General features: G+C 53.6%; 2 protein-coding genes across 4 annotated transcripts in view; both read right to left on the bottom strand.

The window, feature by feature from the left end:
* Positions 1-357: 357 nt before the first annotated feature.
* On the bottom strand, positions 358-9340 carry FUT2 (fucosyltransferase 2 (H blood group)). Its single transcript, XM_003940323.4, has 2 exons — positions 8468-9340; positions 358-3361 (listed from the first exon to the last, which is right to left on the bottom strand). Exon 2 carries the CDS (start codon positions 3357-3359, stop codon positions 2337-2339), a length of 1023 nt encoding a protein of 340 aa, XP_003940372.1. The 5' UTR covers positions 3360-3361; positions 8468-9340; the 3' UTR covers positions 358-2336.
* The window catches only part of SPHK2 (sphingosine kinase 2), a 61152-nt gene continuing 47715 nt past the window's right edge, over positions 9341-22777 (bottom strand). For all 3 annotated transcript variants that reach the window (XM_074386113.1, XM_074386115.1, XM_074386114.1), the window contains one exon: positions 9341-17133. In XM_074386113.1, coding sequence (XP_074242214.1) covers positions 16109-17133 — 1025 coding nt within the window. In that variant the 3' untranslated portion in view covers positions 9341-16108. The remainder of the gene's footprint in view (positions 17134-22777) is intronic.

Consider the following 22777-nt stretch of genomic DNA (forward strand, 5'->3'; position numbering starts at 1 on the left):
AGAGTCTCACTCTGTTGTCCAGGCTGGAGGGCAATGGTGTGATCTCGGCCCACTGCAACCTCTGCATCCCGGGTTCAAACGATTCTGCTGCTTCAGCCTTCTGAGTAGTTGGGACTACAGGTGTGTGCCACCACGCCCGGCTAAGTTTTTGTATGTTTAGTAGAGACAGGGCTTCACTATGTTGCCCAGGCTAGTCTCAAACTCCTGACTTCAGGTGATCTGCTCGCCTTAGCCTCCCAAAATGCTGGGATTACAGGCATGAGCCACCATGCCTGGCTTAAGATGTATTTTGGAGTTCATGTGATACCCATGTAATAAACTCTCAGAGAACCTCTTCTCCCATCCCCAAAGTCATGATCGTGTGTGTTTATTTATTTATTTATAAGAGCCATGGTCCCACTAGGTTGTCCGGGCTGCAGTGCAATGGCTAATCACAAGTGCAATCATCACATGCTCCAGTCGTCAAGGAATCCTCCCACTTCAACCTCGCTGGTAGCTGGGAATACCAGGCTCCATGACTGTTCCCACTGGTGGTTAAATAGATGTTACTTATTTGATGTCTGTGTAATGGTTACAATTGTATCCTCTAAGAGGGAAGGTCGCTGTGGGGGGTTTCATGGCCTGACATTTACTGAAAGAATGAATGGAATGCCCTGAAATTCACTGAGCCAGGCTGGTCTCTTGAGTTCTCAGCTATGATCACCCCAGGCCCTAGGAAGCCAGGATTGAAGAGGCGGGACAGAGGGATTTGGATGCATGCCAGCTCTGAGCCAATATGGCACATTTGTGCAAACTGGAAAAAGGGTCCACTTCCAGATGGGCTAACTAGAAAACAGTGAGCTCTCTGCGTGGACACAATGCCAAGGACACTTGGTTTGATGAGTACACTCTGGGTCTGTTTAAACCCCACTTGCCTTCTTGACCAGGGGCCTTTGTGCAGTGAGCAACCTGGACAGCCTCTCAAGGCATCCCCGTTGTCTACCCTAAAGCCATTCCCTTTTTTCCTTGGTAACACTGCCCTAATTTTCCGCAAGCTGCATGTCCTTCAGCGGCGGCGGATCAACTTCCCAACTGCATAATCTGAGGCTAAACTAATGCCAGAAGTCTCATTTCTTGTGCCTCTTATTGGGGCCACAGGGCTATGTGGTAATTCCTACCCACTGGATTTGGGGGAAGTCGCTGGAAGGCTTAGGAAGGTTTTGCTCATTCTTCGAAGGGACCAAGATAAGAACAAGCCTTTTTGCTGTTTTTGAAAGGAATTATCTGTATGTGATGGCTGTGTGTGTAGCAGCCCTTTGGGCACCAGGAGATGACACAGCTAAGAGATGGTGGCACAGTATATGAAGATGGAAGGAGCTCAGGGGACTGATGACTTTGCGGAGCTGGACACTGACTGACCTTGACTGGAGCCCGCAAGGAGAGAAGGAAGAGCTGGAGAGCAAACTCGAGTCTCCCAGGCGAGCTGCTCAGTGAGACTGTGAATTGCTGAGGTTTGGCTAGATCTTTAACTGACCCTGGACTGGGCCACTTGTGGTCCTGTGTCATACATAGGATGATGGTCTTTGAACCTGGTTTTTTCTTTTCTTTTCTTTTCTTTTCTTTTTTTTTTTTTTTTGAGATGGAGCCTCTGTCATCCAGGCTGGAGTGCAGTGGTACAATCTCAGCTCACTGCAGCCTCCTGGGTTCGAGCAATCACCTGCCTCAGCCTCCCAACTAGATGGGACTATAGGCACCTGCCACCACACCTGGCTGACGTTTTTGTATTTTTAGTACAGACGAGGTTTGACCATCAAGGCCAGGCTGGTCTTGAACTCCTGACCTCGTGATTCACCTGCCTTGGCCTTCCAAAGTGCTCAGATTACAGGTGTGAGCCACCACTCCCAGACTTTTTTTTTTTTTTTTTTTTTAGATACACAGTCTCGCTCTGTTACCCAGGCTGGAATACAGTGGCACCATCTTGGCTCACTGCAACCTCTGCCTCCTGGGTTAAAGTGATTCTCTTCCCTCAGCCTCCCGAGTAGCTGGGATTACCGGGGTGCACCACCACACCTGGCTTATTTTTGTATTTTTAGTAGAAACAAGCTTTCACCATGTTGGCGAGGCTGGTCTTGAACTCCTGACCTCAAGTGACCCGCCCGCCTCAGCCTCCCAAAGTGCTGGGATTACAGGCCTGAGTCACTGCTCCCAGCCGTCGTTCACAGAGATTTCTGTTACTTGCAGCCCAAAGCGTCTTCACAGAAGAGAGGAGGGTCCTGTTCACGGAACAGCTGTCACGCCCCAGTGCTTATCCTGAGGGGGCCAGAGGAGGAGACGGGATTTCAAAGGCAAGGCCAGCCTCAGTGATTGAGTAAGGGGGACAGGTCTGCAGCGATCCCCATCCACTCCGGCAGGAAGGCCGCCTCCGGCTTAAAGATTTTGAGGAAAGGGGAGTCGGGGAGGGTGTAATTGGCCAGGTAGATGGTGTCCCCTCCGGCGAGGTAGGCGGCCCAGATCCCGAACGTCCCGATGGTCATGATGGTGTGGTTACACTGCGTGAGCAGTGCAAAATCTTTGGCGGGTGAGCCCTCGATGCCATCGCCAGCAAACACCACGTCGCCGCGGGAGGTGTCGATGTTCTGCCGACACCAGGGCATGCCGTTGCTGGTGACCACGAAGATGGGGGAGCTGTGGTGAGCCCGGAACCAGTCCAGTGCCTGCTCGAGATAGCGCCGGTCGGCCACTACCCCCTTCCACACCCGTGGCATGACGCGGACGTAGTCCCCCCGGCGCACATGGACCCCCACAAAGGTGCCCGGCAGCCTCCCATTCAACCGCAGGCCCCGCAGGAACCTCTGGGCCTCCTCGCGCACGTGGTCGTGCAGGGTGAACTCCTGGAGGATCTCCTGGCGGAGGTGGTGGTAGAAGGTCCAGGAGCAGGGGTAGCCCGTGAGGCGGACGTACTCCCCCGGGATGTGGCGGTACGCCTCCTCCATCCAGTCGTTCAGGTGGTAGTTCCGCCAGTGGATGCTGTTGGCCGTGGAGCTGTGCAGCACCGGCAGCGTGATCTTGAAGATGGGGGCCAGGGTGCTGTGCATCTGGGCGGGGATGAAGGCGGGCCGCCCGTTCAGCTTGGCCAGGGCGTACAGCGTGGCGTACTCGCCCATCTGGTTCCCCAGGCGGCCTATTGCATTGATCGTCCACATGCCCCTGGGCTGGCTGGGTCCCAGCGCCGCTGACGTCGAGGTCATCGGCCTCTGTAACTCCCACGTGGCTTGAATCCTTGCTAGCCGCTGCTGAACGTGAAATACAGTGGACGCCGTAAAGACAAAGAGGACGAAGTGGGCCATGGGAAAGGAGAAAGACACCTGGCTGATCGGCATGGCTGTGGGCGGGTGGAAAGCGGGACACGTTAGCCGGGAGCTGGAGGCCCGGGGCGCCGGGGGATGAGCCGTGCAGGGGCGCGCAGGCATTGGGTGGGTTCATCTGAGTGTGGTTTTACTTCGGGTGTGTAAATACTTGGCACACACATGCATATGTGTATGGGCAGGTATCACGAGTGTGTTTCGTTTTGGGTTTTTTTTGGTATTTCTTTATAGCAACTGTTTTGTGTGTGTGTGTGTGTGTGTGTGTGTGTGTGTGTAATGGAGTCTCACTCTTGTTGCCCAGCCTGAAGTGTAATGCTGTGATCTCTGCTCACCACAACTTCCGCCTCCCATGTTCAAAGCAATTCTCCTGCCTCAGCCTCCCAAGTAGCAGGGGTTATAGGAATGTGTCACCACACCCGGCTAATTTTTTATTTTTAGTAGAGATGGGGTTTCTCCATGTTGGTCAGGCTGGTCTCAAACTCCTGACCTCAGGTGATCTGCCCGCCTTGGGAGCCCCTGCACCTGGCCTAGAGTGTGTTTATACAGATGTGCATACATTGTGTTCAAGGTGGTGTGTGTACACAGGTGGATGTGTTTGCATTGTGTGTGATGCAGATATGGGGATCCATGCACTGCATACATGTACAGGTGTGTGCAAATGGACATGTGTGCGTGGTAGAGTATGGGTGTATATATATTGTGTACATATAAGGGTATATGTGTTCAGCCTGGCCAACATAGTGAAACCCCGTCTCTACTAAAAATTCAACAAATGACCCAGGCGTGGTGGCAGATGCCTGTAATCCCAGCTACTCGGGAGGCTGAGGCAGGAGAATTGCTTGAACCCGGGAGGTGGAGGTTGCAGTGAGACGAGATCGCCTCACTGCACTCCAGCCTGGGCAACAGAGTCAGACTCTGTCTCAAATAAATAAATAAATACAGCAGAATGTTCTACAAGGATGTCCCTGCCTCCTCCGTAGCTCCCTCCCTTCCTCGCCGAGGAAGGAGGGGGTGGCTGCTGAGTGTCCCAGAGCAGGAAGCTGGGCACTGACCTTGACTGGAACCCGCGAGGAGAGAAGGAAGAGCTGGAGAGCAAACTCGAGTCTCCCAGGCGAGCTGCTCAGTGAGATTGTGAATTGCTGAGGTTTGGCTAGATGCCTTGAGGGGTGTAGTCAGGAACCTCTTATGTACTGTGTGACTTTGACCCAGGGCTTTTACCTCGTCTGTCCATCAACGGGGGTTTGAGGCAGCAATAAAAACTACACCCCGCTGGAGGTTGCAGTGAGCTGAGATCACACCATTGCACTCCAGTCTGGGTGACACAGTGAGACTCTGTCTCCAAAAAAACCACCACCACAACAACAACAAAAACCTCCCTTGGGGGCTGGGTGGGCACAAAGGGAAATGCTCTATGACAGCTGGGCTTGGTGGCTCACTCCTGTAATCCCAGCACTTTGGGAGGTCAAGGCAGGCAGATCACGAGGTCAAGAGATCGAGACCATCCTGGTCAACATGGTGAGACCCCGTCTCTATTAAAAATACAAAAATGAGGCCGGGCGCGGTGGCTCAAGCCTGTAATCCCAGCACTTTGGGAGGCCGAGGCGGGTGAATCACGAGGTCGAGAGATCAAGACCATCCTGGTCAACATGGTGAAACCCCGTCTCTACTAAAAATACAAAAAATTAGCTGGGCATGGTGGCGTGTGCCTGTAATCCCAGCTACTCAGGAGACTGAGGCAGGAGAATTGCCTGAACCCAGGAGGCGGAGGTTGTGGTGAGCCAAGATCGCGCCATTGCACTCCAGCCTGGGTAACAAGAGCGAAACTCTGTCTCAAAAAAAAAAAAAAAAAAAAAAAAAAAACAAAAATGAGCTGGGCATGCTGGCATGTGCCTGTAATCCTAGCTACTCAGGAGGTTGAAGTGGGAGGTGCTTGAACCCAGGAGGCGGAGGTTGCGGTGAGCCGAGATTGTGCCACTGCACTCTAGCCTGGCAACAGAGCAAGATTCCGTTCGTTCAATCAATCAATCAATCAAATAGAAATCCTCTATGACATGGTCTGTCTCTGGTATTCAGAGCAGAATTGATGTTCCAAACTCACACTTATTTCAGGCTTGAACAAAGTACCTACCACCCAGAGTCTGCCTGAAGTCATCATTTTTTTGAGTTACTTTTTTGTAGGATTGGTGGTGGTGGTGGTGGTGGGGTCCTGCTATGTGGCCCAAACTCATCTCAAACTCCTGGTCTCAGCCTCCTTTCCCAGCCTCTATAAAGTGCTGGGATTACAGATGTGAGCCACTACACCTAGCCTATCTTATTGAGTTTCAACAACAGCCCTGGTGGGGTGCGGTGGCTCACACCTGTAATCCCAGCCCTTCAGGAAACCCAGGCGGGCAGATTACAAGGTCAAGAGTTTAAGACTAGCCTGGCCAAGATGGCAAAACACCATCTCTACTAAAAAAAAAAATTAGCGGGGTACGGTGGCAGGTACCTGTAATAATACCAGATACTCGGGAGGCTAAGGCAGGAAAATCACTGGAACCTAGGAGGTGAATGGTGTAGTGAGCCGAGATGACGCCACTGCACTCCAGCCTGGGTGACAGAGTGAGACTCCCTCTCAATAAATAAATAAATAAATAAATAAATAAATAAATAAATAAAATAACAAGAACAAACAACAGCCCTATCCGGGAGTGGTAGCGCACACCTGTAATCCCAGTGCTTTGGGAAGCCAAGGTGGACAAATCACTTGAGCTCAGGAGTTCAAGACTAGCCTGGGCAACATGGCAAAACCCTGTCTTTACAAAAACAGCAAACAAAAATTCCATGAGCCAGGCGCAGTGGCTCATGCCTGTAATCCCAGCACTTCGGGAGGCCGAGGCAGGAGAATCGCTTGAATTCAGGAGGCAGAGTTGCAGTGAGCCAAGATTGTGCCATGACACTCCAGACTGGGCAACAGAGCGAGACCCTGTTTCAAAAAAAACCCAAAGCAACAACAACAAAAAACCCAAGCAGGTGACATTACGTCCATTTCACAGCAAAGGAAACTGAGGCTCAGAGATTGGCCCTGTGGCTGGGAGGGGTTCAGGTGAGCAAGGGGCTGGCCCAGGGATGTGGCGGGCCGAGGAGGTGCTGAGATGGCAGGGGACGATTGGAAGAGCAGCTACCAGGGGCCTGAGGGGAAATCTTGAGAAATGCCAACAGCCAGAGTGGAATCCAGGGCAGCAGGACTTCTGGTAGAGGGGAGAGCTTGGGGTTTCCCCAGTCCTCTGAGGTCAGGAAGTCCTTCTTGTTATCTGCCCTCAGTCCCTACAGCTGCATCAGACACCTCAGGCTGGGCCATAGGGGCAGAGGAGAGAGAGAGGTCAAGGGCTCTTCCTCCATCTGGGTGCCCTGGGGGGTCTTCCCTTGGAAGATTGTGGTTAAGATGCCAGAATGGAAAGGGGCCCTGATTTCTCTCTCTTTTTTTTTTTTTTTTGAGATGGAGTCTCACTCTGTCAACCAGGCTGGAGTGCTGTGGCTCGATCTCAGCTCACTGCAACCTCCACCTCCTGGGTTCAAGCAATTCTCCTACCTCAGCCTCCTGAGTAGCTGGGATTACATGTGCACGCCACCACACTTGGCAAAGTTTTTGTATTTTTAGTAGAGATGAGGTTTCATCATGTTGGTCAGGCTGGTCTCGAACTCCTGACCGCATGATCCACCCACCTCTACCTCCCAAAGTACTGAGATTACAGGCGTGAGCCACCACACCCAGCCAGGGCCTGTTTCGAAGCAGGAGCCCGGCCACCAACTCTGTCAGAGGACTGGGGTCACTAAAATCCATAGGTCTTTTTTTTTTTTTTTTTTTTGAGATGGAACCTCACTCTGTTGCCCAGGCAGGAGTGCAGTGGCACCATCTTGACTCACTGGAACTCATGGGAACGCTGCTTCCTGGGTTCAAACGACTGTCATGCCTCAGCCTCCCGAGTTGTTAGGATTACAGGTGCATGCCCTTATAACTGGCTAACTTTTGTATTTTTAGTAGAGATGGAGTTTCACTATGTTGGCCAGACTGGTCTTGAACCCCTGACCTCAAGTGATTGTCCTGTCTCGGCCTCCCAAAGTGCTGGGATTACAGTGTGAGCCATCGTGTCCAGCCTCGTTCACTTCTTTTTTTTTTTTTTCTCCCCTCTGTCCCCCTACACCCAGCGCTGGCCCTGCCCCACCCCAACTCACATCCCCTCCAGGGCTCCCCATACCCCTAAGACAGAATCCAAGCCTCTAGCCTGGTCCTGCACACCGCTCCGGCTTTGTTACCAGCTGTTCCCGTGAAATAACCCAGCTCTCTGCTCACCTAGGGCTCTGTCCTGTCCCCCAGCTCTGACGGCCTTTCTCCACCCTACCTGCCCCTGCCCCGGGCAGCTCTGCACACCCTGCTCAATGGCACCCGGACGCCGCCAGAGCCCACTCTCTTCCAGCACTTCCCCGGGATTCCCGGCAAGATCACTTCCACTCTGGGGAGGTGAAGGGAGCTTCAGACAAAAATGTGGGGCCATCACTTGCAAATCCCACCTTTATTCTCCGGCGGTGGGGTTTGAATCTCAGAAGCGGTGATTCAGAGCGGGATCAGGGAGTGCGGGAGGAACGGAACTGACTCCCTGAGCCAGGGCAGAGCATGGAGGGGAGACCCGCAGCTTGGGATCTGTGAAGACTCTGGGGAGTCCCGGGTCTGAGGGAGCACCCTCCAGGGTTGAGCCAGGGAAGTCGGATCGCTAACAGCTGTGCCTGAGCCACCTGCACACTGACTGCCAGGGTGGTTCCTGGAAACTGCTGAGGGGAGGGAGACAAGGAAGGAGCTGGTGGCCGGGGCTGGAGAAGGGGAGGGAGATGGTGGCTGGAGCTCTAGAAGCAGACCCACCGGGAAGGAAATGGGGAGGGAGCTAAGGAGGGTGGCGGGAGGGTTGGAGCGGGGCCTGGCTGCCGAGGCAGGGACCCTCCTGTCCTGAGACTCTTGAGTTGGGAGTGCATCCCAGAGGGGACCAGAGGCCCTCAAGCGCAGGTGAGTCCACTTCCCACATCCCCTGCTCCCCGCCTGGGCGTGTGCACTGGTGTGTGTGCTGCCGGGTGGGCGATGAGCCCCTCACCTGCTATCACTGGGTCCTGCTGAAGGAATCAGGGTGGCTCTGCTGGCAAGTCAGTGCTCCCTCTGGGCCTCTCCCTTTACTCAGGGCCAAAGAAACCCTTCCAGCATCGGAGACCGGCAAACCCCGCCCAGGATCTACTGGGCTTTCCAGAGCAGGTGCAGCTGGGCTTAGGGAGGGAAGCAAGCCTGGAGCCCCTCCCACTTCCCCAGGGCCTGCCAGGAAGTCCATCTTGTTATCCGCCCAGAGCTCCTCCACCTGCATCAGGCACCCCAAGCCCGGCCATAGGGGTAGGGGAGAGAGGCAGGTCAAGGTTTCATCCCCCATCCTGGTCCCCCAGGGGTCTTCCTTTTGGAACTGTGGTAGGATGCCCAGAACAGAAAAGGGCCCCGACTCAGCTCCAGGCAGACAGGAAGACTTCCAGGAAGGCAGCATAGAGATGGCGGGGCTGGGGAGGTGGAGACAAAGTCCAGCTAGGCCAGGCTCTCGCTGACTCTTAGTCTCCTAAGAGTCCTATATTTATTTATTTTTTAATTTTTTTTGAGACAAGAGTTTCACTCTTTTTGCCCAAGTTAGAGTGCAATGGTGCCATCTGAGCTCACTGCAACCTCCGCCTCCCAAGTTCAAATCATTCTCCTGCCTCAGCTTCCAAGTACCTGGGATTACAGGCGAAGCCACCATGCCTAGCTAATGTTTCCAGTTTTAGTAGAGACGGGGTGGGGTGGGGGTGAGGGTTTCACCATGTTGGCTAGGCTGGTCTCCAACTCCTGACCTCAGGTGGTCCACCCACCTCAGCCTCCCAAAGTGCTGGGATTACAGGCGTGAGCCACCACGCCCCGCCTTTAAATTTTTTTTTTTTTTTTTTTTTAAATAGAGATGGGCAGGATGTGGTGGTTCAGGCCTGTAATCCCAGCACTTTGGGAGGTCGAGGTGAGTGGATCACTAGAGGTTTGGAGTTCGAGACCGGCCTGGCCAACATGGCGAAACCCTGTCTCTACTAAAATACAAACATTGGCCAGGCGTGGTGGCTGCGCCTGTAATCTCAGCTCCTCAGGAGGCCGAGGCAGGAAAATCGCTTGAACCCGGGAGACAGAGGTTGCAGTGACCTGAGATCACCGTTGTACTCCAGCCTGGGCAAAGAGAGTGAAACTCTGTCTCCAAAAAAAAAAAAAACAAAGGATGTGGAATTTTACTAAGAAGCAGCAGGCACCACCCAAGCTCCCAGCAGTCCTAACACGCATGGAAAGAGAAAAAAAGCAGCCACTCCTCAGCTTCAGCGAAGCAGCAGGAGGCTAACTACCAGCTACGTACGGAGCTTCCTTTAAAAAAAAAGAAAAAGAAAAGAAAAAAATCAGATCAAGCTTCTCACTGTAACCACCAGTCTGCAGAAAACAGGAGGATAAAGTTGCCAGTGAAACAACACCAGGAGGCAGCGATCAGCCCGGCCCAGAATGTGGACTGAGTCTGGCGACAGAACAAAGGACCTGGTCCACCATGATTCAGCACACGGAAGAAAGCAGCAGGGTGGGGCAGGGGAGTGGGGAGGCCAGCTGTCATAAAACATGCAAAGCAGATTTGGAACTCAGAGGCTTAGAAACAGACCCTCCACCTCCATGAATGTCCCACAGATGTTCCAAAGTAATGGGAATGAGCTGGGTGAGGTGGCTCACACCTGTAATCTCAGTATTTTAGGAGGCCAATTCAGGTGGATCACCTGAGGTCAGAAGTTCAAGACCAGCCTGGCCAACATGGTGAAACTCCATCTTGGGGCCGGGCGCGGTGGCTCAAGCCTGTAATCCCAGCACTTTGGGAGGCCAAGGTGGGTGAATCACGAGGTCGAGAGATCAAGACCATCCTGGTCAACATGGTGAAACCCTGTCTCTACTAAAAATACAAAAAATTAGCTGGGCATGGTGGCGCGTGCCTGTAATCCCAGCTACTCAGGAGGCTGAGGCAGGAGAATTGCCTGAACCCAGGAGGCGGAGGTTGCGGTGAGCCGAGATCGCGCCCTTGCACTCCAGCCTGGGTAACAAGAGCGAAACTCCGTCTCAAAAAAAAAAAAAAAAAAAAAAAAAAAAAAAAAAAAAGAAAAATCAGCCAAGCATAAAGTGAGCTGTGACTGTACCACTGTACTCCAGCCTGGGCGACAGAGCAAGGCTCTGCCCCCAAACTAAATATATATGTATACACACACACACACCCCATCTAAGTTTGTATAAATACACCTTATGTTCACGCAACATAAAATTGCCTCACAATACATTTCTCAGAACACAACCCTATTGATAAGTGAGCCATGACTATATTGTAGAATCAATGAAAGGATTTTCAGAATTCGACTTCCTGAGACAATGTCCATGGAATGATCTCTAGGACCACTGTCCCTGTGCCAAGGCCACTGCAACGTTTAGTCTCTTAAGCTGCTTTCCCGCTAGGCCATGGCTTTCTCTTTTTGCTCAGTGTTTGTACAATCCATTCAATTAACACGCATTAGATGCTCTTAAGTGTTTCCTGGGTTGCTCTAAGAAGGAAACATAACTAGGTCCCTTGAAGCAAAAGGAAATCATTCCTAGCTGTTTGTTTCTGAGACATGGTCTCACTCTGTCTCCCAGGCTGGAGTGATCTTGCCTCAGCTTCCACCTCCCATTCAAGCAATTCTCCCACCTCCCATTCAAGCAATTCTCCCACCTCAGCCTCCCGAGTAGCTGGGATTACAGGCACCCACCACCACACCTGACTAATTTTTGTATTTTTAGTAGAGATGCGGTTTTACCATTTTGGTCAGCTGAACTCCTCAGGTGACCCACCTGCCCTGACCTCCCAAAGTGCTGGGATTACAGGCGTGAGCCACCAAGCCCAGGCCATTCCCTCTTAGTTCTGGAGGCTGAGAGTTCATCTCTGTGCTGTCATCTCATGGCCTTCCCTTCTTGGGTGTCTGTGTGGTTACCCATCACAATGGATTAGGGACACAACTCACCCTACTCTAGTATAACCTTGACTTAACCCATTACATCTGCAATATTTTTTTTTTTTTTTTTTTTTTTTTTGAGACTGAGTCTTGTTCTGTTGCCCAGGCTGGAGTGCGTGCAATGATGCAATCTCGGCTCATGGCAGCCTCTGCCTCTTGGGTTCAATCAGTTCTCCTGCCTCCGCCTCCGGAGTAGCTGGGACTACAGGTGCCTGCCACCATGCCCCGCTAACTTTTGTATTTTTATTTATTTATTTATTTTTATTTTTATTATTTTTTGAGACGGAGTTTCGCTCTTGTTACCCAGGCTGGAGTGCAATGGCGCGATCTCGGCTCACCGCAACCTCCGCCTCCTGGGTTCAGGCAATTCTCCCGCCTCAGCCTCCTGAGTAGCTAGGATTACAGGCACGTGCCACCATGCTCAGCTAATTTTTTGTATTTTTAGTAGAGATGGGGTTTCACCATGATGACCAGGATGGTCTCGATCTCTCGACCTCGTGATCCACCCGCCTCAGCCTCCCAAAGTGCTGGGATTACAGGCTTGAGCCACCGCACCCGGCCCCTAACTTTTGTATTTTTAGTAGAGATGGGTTGTCACCATATTGGCCAGGTTGGTCTCGAACTCCTGACCTTGTGATCCACCTGCTTTGGATTACAGGCATGAGCCACTATCGGCCACATCTGCAGCCACATCAGTAGTGATCTTACTGTAAACCACATAAAATTCTAAGTCCCTCAAGTAACTGAATGGATCCTTCCTCTAGGCCAAGGACATTCTAAGGTGAACCTGAGACACTAGTTCAGGTCAGGATGGGACAGGGTGGCTGGACACGCCTCATTATACCCTCCTCCCATTGTAATTCAGGCACAGCTGACCGGTGTTAATATCAACGCAGACCTTAAGACTGACCAGGGCTGGGCGTGGTGGCTCATGCCTGTAATCCCAGCACTTTGAGAGACCGAGGCAGGTGCGGATCACTTGAGATCAGGAGTTCAAGACCAGCCTGGCTAATATGGTGAAACCGTGTCTCTACAAAACATACAAAAAATTAGCCAGGTGTGGTGGTGGGTTCTTGTCATCCAACCACTCAGGAGACTGAGGCACGAGGATGACTTGAACCCGGGAGGCAGAGGTTGCAGTGAACCGAGGTTGCATCACTGCACTTCAGCCTGGGCGAGAGAGTGAGGTCCTACTTGGGGTTAGAACTTTAATATATAAATTTGGCCAAGGGAGGCCGGGTGCAGTGACTCACGCCTGTAATCCCAGCACCTTGGGAGGCTGAGGTAGGTGGATCACCTAACACCAGGAGCTTGAGACCAGCCTGGCCGATATGGTGAAACCCTGTTTCTACTGAAAATACAAAAATCAGCTGGGAGTGGTGGCGGGTACCTGTAGTTCAAGCTACTTGGGAGGCTGAGGTAGGAGAATCCAATCACTTGAAGCTGGGAAGCGGAGGTTGAGTGAGCTGAGATCGTGCCACTATACTCTAGCCTAGGTGACAGTCTCTGTCTGGGAAAAAAAAAACAAAAAAACAAACAAACATAAAACACCAGGCCAGGCACAGTGGCTCAGGCCTGTACTGCCAGCACTTTAAGGAAGCTGAGGCAGGTGGATCACCTGAGGTTGGGGATTCAAGACCAGCCTTATCAACACAGAGAAACCCTGTCTCTACTAAAAATACAAAATTAGCCAGGCGTGGTGGCGCATGCCTGTAATCACAGCTTCTCAGGAGGCTGAGGCAGGAGAATCACTTGAACAAGGGAGACAGAGGTTGCAGTGAGCCACGATAGCAACAAGAGCAAAACTCTATCTCAAACAAACAAAGAAACTTGGCCAGGGACTTGTCACAAGTCAACCCCTAAGGAACACGTGCCGTGCACTGCAGACTGAGGTGCGAGGGTACGCGGTCCCCTTCTTCAGGGGATGGAAGTGGCTCCTGTCCTGCTTGGCTTCCTTTTGTCCCCTTCTGGCTAGCGGGGGGGGGACAGGGCGGGGTTTTAGGTGGCTAGCCAATTTCCGCTTTGGAATTTGCAAACGCAGTAAGAAACTCAGTAAATATTTATTGATGAATTAGTGCAACTTCTTCTTGGCAGCTTGCCAGCTTCTGCTGGGAATTTTGTAATGTGAAAGCTGTTGGCTGGGTGTGGTAGCTTGCGCCTATAATCCTAGAAGTTTGGGAGGCGGAGGTGGGAGGATCACTGGAGGTCAAAAGTTTAAACCAGCCTGGCCAACATGGCGAAACCCCATCTCTACTAAAAATACAAAACTTAGCTGGACGGGCGGTGGGCACCTATAATGCCACTTGGAGGGCTGAGGTGCAAGGATAGCTTGAACCCCGTAGGCAGAGGTTGCAGTGAGCCGAGATCGCACCACTGCACTCCAGCCTGGGCGAAAGAACCACCGGACCCAGACCTCCTCCTGAGTTAACATCTCCCAAGCCCAAACCCTGTTACTGGCAGCAAATCTGTATGGGTCTGCAGCAAAGTCAATTCTTGCCTCCTCAGAAGAAAGAATTCGACTGAGGGGCATACGGCTGAGGCAAATTTTAGAGCAGGAGAGAAAGTTCATTGAAAAGCTTTAGAGCAGGGACAAAAGGCAGGAAAGTACCCTTGGAAGAGGGCCAGGCAGGTGACATGAAAGACCGTGTGGTTTGACCTTTAGAGCTGGGTTGTTTTTTTTTTTTTTTTTTTGAGACGTAGTTTCACTCGTTACCCAGGCTGGAGTGCAATGGCACGATCTCAGCTCACCGCAACCTCCACCTCCTGGGCTCAAGCGATTCTCCTGCCTCAGCCTCCCAAGTAGCTAGGACTACAGTCACACACCAATGTGTCTGGCTAATTTTTTTTTTTACATGGTTATTAAAAGCCAACTAATTTTGTATGTTTAGTAGAGATGGGGTTTCTCCATGTTGGTCAGGCTGGTCTCAAACCCCTGACCTCAGATGATCCACCTGTCTCAGCTTCCCAAACTGCTGGCATTACAGGCGTGAGTCACCACACCTGGCCCCCTCCCCCCTTTTTTTTCCTGAGACAGAGTCTCAATCTGTTGCCCAAGTTAGACGGCAGTGGCATGATCTTGGCTCCCTGCAACCTCTGCCTCCTGGGTTCAAGCAATTCTCCACCTCAGCCTCCCGAGTAACTGGGATTACAGGCATGCGCCACCACTCCCTGCCACTTTTTTTGTATTTTTAGTGGAGACAGGGTTTCACCATATTTGCCAGGTTGTTCTCAAACTCCCCACCTTGTGAAATACCCGCCTTGGCCTCCCAAAGTACTGGGATTACAGGTGTGAGCCACCATGTCCAGCCTGAGTTGTTTTTTTTTGTATTTTTTGAGATGGAGTCTTACTCTATCACTAGTCTGGAGTGCAGCGGCGCGATCTCTGCTCACTGCGACCTCCGCTTCCCAGGTTCAAGCGATTCTCCTGCCTCAGTCTCCTGAGTGGCTGGGACTACAGTTGCACACCACCATTCCTGGCTAACTTTTGTATTTTTTGTAGAGATGGGGTTTCTCCATATATTGGTCAGGCTGGTCTCGAACTCCTGACCTCAGGTCATCTGCCCACCGCGGCCACCCAAAGTGCTGGGATTACAGGCGTGAGCCACCGTGCCTGGCCTGCAACCAATTACTTTAGAGGGACAGTTAACAACTGCCCAACCATCACGTGTTGTTGCCTGATATTCCTGGTTGGAGGGGGCCTCTCCTACCTGCTCCTGGCTGGCTGGCTACTTACTGTAACAACGCCCCACAGTGATGGCTCCACCAAGGACTTGAGGAAGCTGACTGAGGCGCCAAATGGCTCTGGGGAGATTCAGTATTATTACTCTAGGAAGAAAAAGCTGCCCCGCCTCATGGCCTCAGAAGTCAGTCAAGAAATGGGGATTTAGATAAATAAGCAGTTTGGAAAGGGTGTTTTGTTTTGTTTTTGTTTTAACAGGGTCATACTCTGTTGCCCAGGCTGGAGTGCGGTGGTGTGATCACGGCTCACCGCAACCTCTGCCTCCTGGTTCAAGTGATTCTCTTGCCTCATCCTCCTGAATAGCTGGGATTACAGGCATGCACCACACCCGGCTAATTTCTGTATATTTAGTAGACACGGGGTTTTGCCACGTTGGCCAGGTTGGCCTCAAACTCCTGACCTCAAGTGACCCACCCACCTCAGCCTCCCAGTGTTGGGATTACAGGTGTGAGACACCGTGTTCAGCCCCTTCCCTCATATTCTTTCATGATAAGGCCGACTAATTCCAAAGCCAAAATTCCCAGTTGCCCAGAAAATTGAGTTCCCCTGCCCTTCAGGCCAGGAATGGCTTCATCGCAGGAGGTGAGTGCAAAATACCTGGGCTCTCTCCTACCACTGCTGCAGGAAGGAGAGGGCAAAACTACGTTTCCATTGGAAAGCAATGCAAACGTTCCTGGCACCCTGAAAACGTGAGCAGCTGACGCCTCCCACGCATTCACGACGCACTGGCTCTAAGCGAATTTGCTGAGCTCCCACGAACTGCTACTGGCATAAGTTCTGTGCTTTGTGCATTTTGTGACCGACATGCTAAGGCACAGAGAGGTTGAGTCAGTTATCCAAACTCATTCAGCTGTAGTGTGGGACCGCGAGTCTGCCCCACACCCCCTACTCACTGCCCCTCAGTCAGAGGATGAGGGCCAGGCACTTGCAGGGCTAGCTAGAGGCTGTTCTGTCCAGCCTGTCCCAGGTCAGCCGCCATGCCCACCCACTCTGGCAGGAAGGCTGCTTGTGGCCTAAAGACCAGGTTGAAGGGGGAGTGCGGCCGCGTGAAGTTGGCCAGGTAGATGGTGTCCCCACCCGTGAGGTAGGCAGCCCAGGTTCCAAAGGTGCCCACGGTGATGATGGTGTGGTTGCACTGTGTCAGCAGTGCAAAGTCCCTGGCAGGTGAGCCCTGGAGGCCATTCCCGGCGAATACCACGTCCCCGAGGGAGCTGTTGATGGTTTCCCGGCACCAGGCCATGTCATCGCTGGCGACCACAAAGACCGGGAGGTGGTAACGGGCCCGAAACCAGTCCAGGGCCCGCTGCAGGTAGCCCCGGTCGGCCAGCACCCCCTTCCACACGCGCGGCATGACATGGACGTAGTCCCCCCGGCGCACATGGACCCCCACGAAGGTCGCCTGTTCCGCCCACCTGGCCTGCAGGCCCCGCAGAAACCTCTGGGCCTCCTCGCGCACGTGGTCGTGCAGGGTGAACTCCTGGAGGATCTCGTGGCGGAGGTGGTGGTAGAAGGTCCAGGAGCTGGGGTAGCCCGTGAGGCGAACATAGCGCCCCGGGATGTGGCGGTACTCCTCCTCCATCCAGTCGTTCAGGTGGTAGTTCTGCCAGGGGATCCTGCTGGCCGTGGAGCTGTGCAGCACTGGCAGGGTGATTCTGAAGATGGGGGCCAGGGCGCTGTGCATCTGGGCAGGGATGAAGGCGGGCCGCCCGTTCAGCTTGGCCAGGGCGTACAGTGTGGCGTACTCGCCCATCTGGTTCCCCAGGCGGCCCTTGGAGTTGATGGTGAACAGGCCCTCCCGGGGGAGGTGTCTGGGGGCCAGGACCACACGGGCTGAGTATGCCCAGGGTGCGGGCACTAGAGCCAGGCGCTGGTGGCAGTGGAAGACGGTGGACACCACAAAGATGGCAAAGAGGAAGTAGATGGTGGAGAAGGAAGGGCGGGTGGTCCAGTATCCCTTGATGGCTGCCGGGAAGAGAGAGGACAGGGTCAGAAGGGAGGGCTGGGTGTACAGGAGTCTCTCACCCACCCCTGGCCAAAGTCATTCACTAACACACTCAATCCATCCATCCAAGCCTCTGTCCTGAGAGCCAAGGTGCATGGGAGAGACCTCAGAGCACAGACGCTGGGGTCTTTCCACCTGCGACTGAGTTCCAGCTGGAAGTCCCAGCCTTACCAGCACCATGTGACTTCGGTCAAGTTACTGCAGCTCGCTGGGCACAGTGGCTCATGCCTGTAATCTCGGTACTCTGGGAGGCTGAGATGGGAGGATCACCTGAGCCTGAGTTCAAAAGCAGCTTGGGCAAAAAAGTGAGACTCTATCCCTACAAAAACCAACCAACCTACCAACCAAAAAAACAACTTTTAAGGCTGGGCGCGGTGGCTCATGCCTGTAATCCCAGCACTTTGGGAGGCCAAGGCAGGCGGATGGCCTGAAGTCAGGAGTGCTAGACCAGCCTGGCCAACATGGTGAAAGCCCATCTCTACCAAAAATACAAAAATTAGGGCGTGGTGGCAGGCATTTGTAATCCCAGCTACTCAAGAGGCTGAGGCACGAGAATTGCTTGAACCCAGGAGCCCAGGAGACAGAGGTTGTAGTGAGCCAAGATTGCGCCACTGCACTTCAGCCCAGGTGACAGAGTGAGACTCTGTTTCATAAATAAATACTTGCAGAGTATCTATTACATGCCAGGCATGGTGCTCAGGGCCAGGAAGCCAGCAGGGGACAAAACAGACAGGAATCTTTGGTGCCTGTGCAGAGGGAAAGAGCATGGTGGGCCCAAGTTCATGGGCAGACTCTGCCTTCTGCAGGCTGGTGACCTGGAGGTATCATTTAACTCCTCCTCTCCTCCTCCATGAAATGGGGCTGCCACACACCTGCAATACTGATAAGTGCTAAGCGTTTCCTGATGCTGTTAGTGGGTGTGGTGGATTCAAGACGACCATGAACTCCTGGATTCCCTTTTCCTTGAATCTGGGTGGGCCCATGACCGCCTTGAGCAGTTTAATACCTGGCAAGTGAAATTGCGTCCATTTCTGGCCCAGGACTCAAGAAACTAGCAGCTTTCACTTCTTGCCTTGGGAATATTCTCTCTGCACTATCACGTCAAGCTGGAGAGTTCAGCTTTTGCTTTTTGAGACAGGTGCTCACTCTGTTACCCAGGATGAAGTGCCAGTGGTATGATCATAGGTGGGCTCAAGGGATCCTTCCACTTCAGCCTCCCCAGTAGCTGGGACCACAGGCGTGTGCCACCACACTCAGCTAATTCTTACATTTTTTGTGGAGATGGGGGTCTCACTGTTTCTGAGGCTGGTGTTGAAGTCCTGAGCTCAAGCAATCCTCCTGCCTTGGGCTCCCAGACTGCTGGGATTACAGGTGTGGGCCAGTTTTAGCTTTTGTATGTAGGGCTATGATTAGCTCTTTTTTTTTTTTTTTTTTTTTTTTGAGATGGAGTCTCACTCTGTCGCCCAGGCTGCGGTGCAGTGGCGCAATCTTGGCTCACTGCAACTTCCACCTCCCAGGCTCAAGCGATTCTCCTGCCTCAGCCTCTTGAGTAGCTGAAATTACAGGATTTTTGAGTAGAGAAAGGGATTCACCATGTTGACCTCAGGTGATCCACCCGCCGAAGTCTGCCAAAGTGCTGGGATCGAGGTGTGAGCCAGCACACCTGGCCTAAGTGTGTGATTTAACAGCTTTTAGTGTATTCACAGAGCTGTGCAACCATCACAATCAATTTTTGAATATTTGCCTAACTCCCCCCAAAAACCCATAGCCTTTAACCATCTCCCCACCATCTTCCCTGCCCCTCGTCTCCTGCACCAACTGATCTCCTGTCTCCATGGAGTTGCCTACGCTGGAGTTTTCGTGTGCCCTTCTGCCTCTGGCTTCCTCCCTCGGTAGCTAGTGCTTTTTCAAGGTCCATCCATGCTGTAGCAGGTGTAGAACTGACGCCTCCCTCCTTTCAAGGCTGAAAGTCCCATTGTCTGGGTGGACCACAAGGCGTTCATTCATTAGTCAGGTGATGGGCCCTGGAGCTGTTTATAGTTTTCGGCTGTCATGAATAGTGCTGCCATGAACCTGCGTGCTGGGTCACAGGCTGACTCTGTGTGGAATCTTTTGGGAGCTGCCAGGCGGCTCCCCTACTTTCCGTTTCCACCAGCAGCAGCACAGGAGGACCCCATTTCCCAGCCTTGAGAGCCATCGTGTTTGGCTGTAGTGGGTGCACAGGGCCATCTCACCATGGGTCCCATGCCTTTTCACATCCAGGTCCAGCCCTGACCACTGGGCCTGATGGGGCCCAGGTCCTCTCAGTGGGGTGGGTGGTCCCTTCTCCAGGGGCTGTTCCATCTACCCCCAGGGCTCCCAGAAGGCCTTCTGCTCCCAGTCCCTACCATGTCCTGATCGGCTTTTTCTTCTTCCGTTGTTCACTCCTCTGACCAACGTCCTATGGTTTCCCTGTGGCCATTCCAATGGCTACAGCTCAGCAGTCATCCCCTCACCCCCTCCCCTCCTACCCCATCTCTACTGAAGCACTGGTTGGTACGGGCTCACCCCCAAAACTTCTGGCTTCTGCCTCACCCCTCCTGACTCCCCGTCTCTCCCCCGCCTGTCCACTGAAACCTTGGGGTCCTGTGGGCCTCCTCAGCTCTCATCCTCTGTTCCAAGGCTCCTCACTTGGTTAATCTGATCCTTTTGAGAAGCCTGAACACTCTGGCACTCTCCTTGAAAGTTTCACGTGTGTCCCTAGCAAAGCCAGCTGGCCTAAATCCTAAGAGAAATGCCTCTGGCACTGCTTTCATTCCCAAAAAGTGAGTTACATCTGCCAGAGCCCTTTTTCACTGAGCTGGTGGAAATTGTGTCCCAAACACGATCTTGCCACCCATTCAACTCAGGGTCCTGCCCTGAAGAAGGAACTAAGCTCTGAGCCCAGCTGGAGCCCCTGGGGCAGGTCCCAAGGCCAGGGCTGCGGGAGGAAGGTGCAGGGCAAGGACTGGAACTTGGGCCACTCACTGACCAGGAGAAACCAGCTGAGGACAAGGGCGCCCCCCGTGGGGTCCACCTTTATGTTGTGTGGTGTTGCCATCTTAAAATCCTTCATAGATTCTAAACAAGGGGTCCAGTGTCTGCATTTTGCCCCGGGGCCCTGCGGATCACACAGTGGGTGCCCTGACTTTTCCCGGAGTCTCAGGTGCGCCCTCTCGTGGCTGTTCTCAGCTTAGACAACCAGAAAGCCATAGAAAAGCAGACACCAAGGCGGAGGCTGCCAGGGTGGGGGCGGGCCAGTCCCATCTCGGGGCTTGCTGTTGTGGTACGAGATTCCTTGTCAGCCATTGTCCTCAGGGGGACTGGCAAACGGCAACCTGGACTGAACTCATCTGGGGACAACCCTGGCTTGGAGGGCAGTGTGCTGTGCCGTGGATGCTATCTGACATGGACTATATCCGTCAACAGGGTCAAAATACAGAAGGTTCCGGAATACAAAATATGACTGTCCCAGAGAGTTCAGGCAAGAACCCATGGGCATGTCAGCTCATTTAGTCCTCACCACCCCCTCCGCCCACCATGAGGATGCTTTCATCCTCATTTAACAGATGAGGAAACTAAGGCAGAGAGAGGCGAAAAGCCTTGCTCTCAGTCATACAGCTAGGACAGAGGTGAGTGTGAACCCAGGCAGTGCGGCTGGGGTTACCATCCTGGCCTTTTCAAACATGTCCTGGGGAGGGCAGGCCCCATCCGTCCACACTGCCCAGTAACTCATGCCGCGTGACCTGCCCTGCCTCGTGGGGCCTCCGTCATGTCTGGGTCACTGAGGCAGGGGTTAGAGGTCTGTGGGAGCCCAGCACCCAGGGTCACTCCAGGTTGAACCCACCTGAGAGCTGTGCCTTGGGCAGGCCCGGCCTTCTGTAGAGCTGTGAGGGTGAAGGTCTCCAGCACTTAAAGAACTCTCCTACATGTGCGCGCGCGCGCACACACACACACACACACACACACACACACACACACACACACAGTCTCCTTCCCAACTTGGGGAACTATTTCCTGGGCTCTGGCAGCTCTTGTCTTCTCCTCCCCAGGCACCCGCAGGGGCACCAATCACCTCAGGCAGCTCAGACTGTGGGGAACAAAAGTGTCCCTCCAGGAGCGGGAGCTCAAGAGACTTCGCCTAGGTGAGGAGGAAGACACGAAACTTGAACCTTCTTCCCCAGTTCTGTCTGGCAGCCATCTGGGTTCTGCGCTGGCCGTGGCCTCGGCATAAACGCCTCTCCATGTCACCCACTTACATCTGCAGCCCCTGGGTCCCCAGGGCCCCTTCCCCATTTGCCTTTGCTCCAAGGCGACTGGCACCTCCAGACAATCTAGAGCACAGAAGGACCTGAGCTGCTGGGGTCTCCCCTCCCTCTCCAGACAGTGAGCCTGACAGGGCAGGGTGTGTTCCCAGCACACACCCAGCACACACCCCCGGCAAAGTCCCAGACCAGGAGAGCTCAGATAGGGTCAGCAGGGGACCCGGCCTGGGCCCCCAGCTCCAACATGTCCCTCTGACATGGGGGCATCTTGGCTTCATTCTGTCCTCCTGCAACCGATTCCCCTCCCAGCTTTGGAAGTGACTCCCTTCTTTCAAATCCGATGTCCCTGTCCTGTTCCTGCCTTGTCTGGCCCCCTCATGTTGGAGGGTACCTAAGGGTCCAGAATCCAGGGTTGCCTTGGCTGTGCCCTTGAACCCTCCCGGGACAGTGGGTCCCATGCCTGTCAGGATCAAGCCCATACTATACCACGATAAACGCTGGGGCCACCCGGGGCAGCAGGTGCCGCGCCCCAACCCCATGAGGCCCTTGCTTTCTCAGCGGGAAGCGACCGAAAACATTATTTTTCTAGTCAACCCATTCGGATATGGAATAGAGCGAACAGCAACATTTGAACGAAAATGTCACGATGAAAACACTGAGGCCTCGCAGGACACTGGCACTGGGGAGGTACTTTTGAGCTCTGTCCCCTGCACCCCAGGGGTCCCCGCCTTCTCCCTCCACTGCAGGAGAAACACTGGGGCCCAGATGTTCTCGGCTCCTTGGTCGCCTTCCCCACCATCTTAGAAAGCAGCTGAGGTCTTTGGAATTCCCAGGGGCTAGCATGAACCTTCAAAGAACACAGATTTTTAGGGCTTGAAAATGACTGACCTTAAGGCTCAGGGAACTCACAGCTGACAGGTTCCAGAGGGAGAAGGAGGGGCTGGCTTGGGTTCACGCAGTCAGAGGCAGGAGCCAAGCAAAGTTCCCAACAGTGATTGTCTCCCAAAGGTCAGTCCCTGACCGATCGCCGCCACCTCGAGGTGGGGCTGAGCCACTGGGCAGTCGGGGAGTGGGATGGAGCGGGCCCGGCTGATGGCCTCCAGTCCTACCTGTGGTAAGCCTCCTAGACCAGGCTGCTCGGGGCGTCCTGCCGCTGGACCGCCGGGGGGCACCGGCGCTCACCTCCCACACCGTTGCGGGTGGCCTGGCTGGCAGGGGTCCCTGTGGGGACAGCGTCGCTGCGGTTGGTGAGGGGATTGGGGCGGGAGGGGGGTGGCGGTGTTGGATTCTGCAGGCTCTGCTCCGAGCCCCCGCCCAGTCC

Source organism: Saimiri boliviensis, chromosome 14 (genome assembly GCF_048565385.1).
Source record: "Saimiri boliviensis isolate mSaiBol1 chromosome 14, mSaiBol1.pri, whole genome shotgun sequence".
Taxonomy (NCBI): Eukaryota; Metazoa; Chordata; class Mammalia; order Primates; family Cebidae; genus Saimiri; species Saimiri boliviensis.

Excerpts from the sequence above, each read along its gene's own strand:
- FUT2 (XM_003940323.4), bottom strand. The coding sequence starts at position 3,359 with ATGCCGATCAGCCAGGTGTCTTTCTCCTTTCCCATGGCCCACTTCGTC.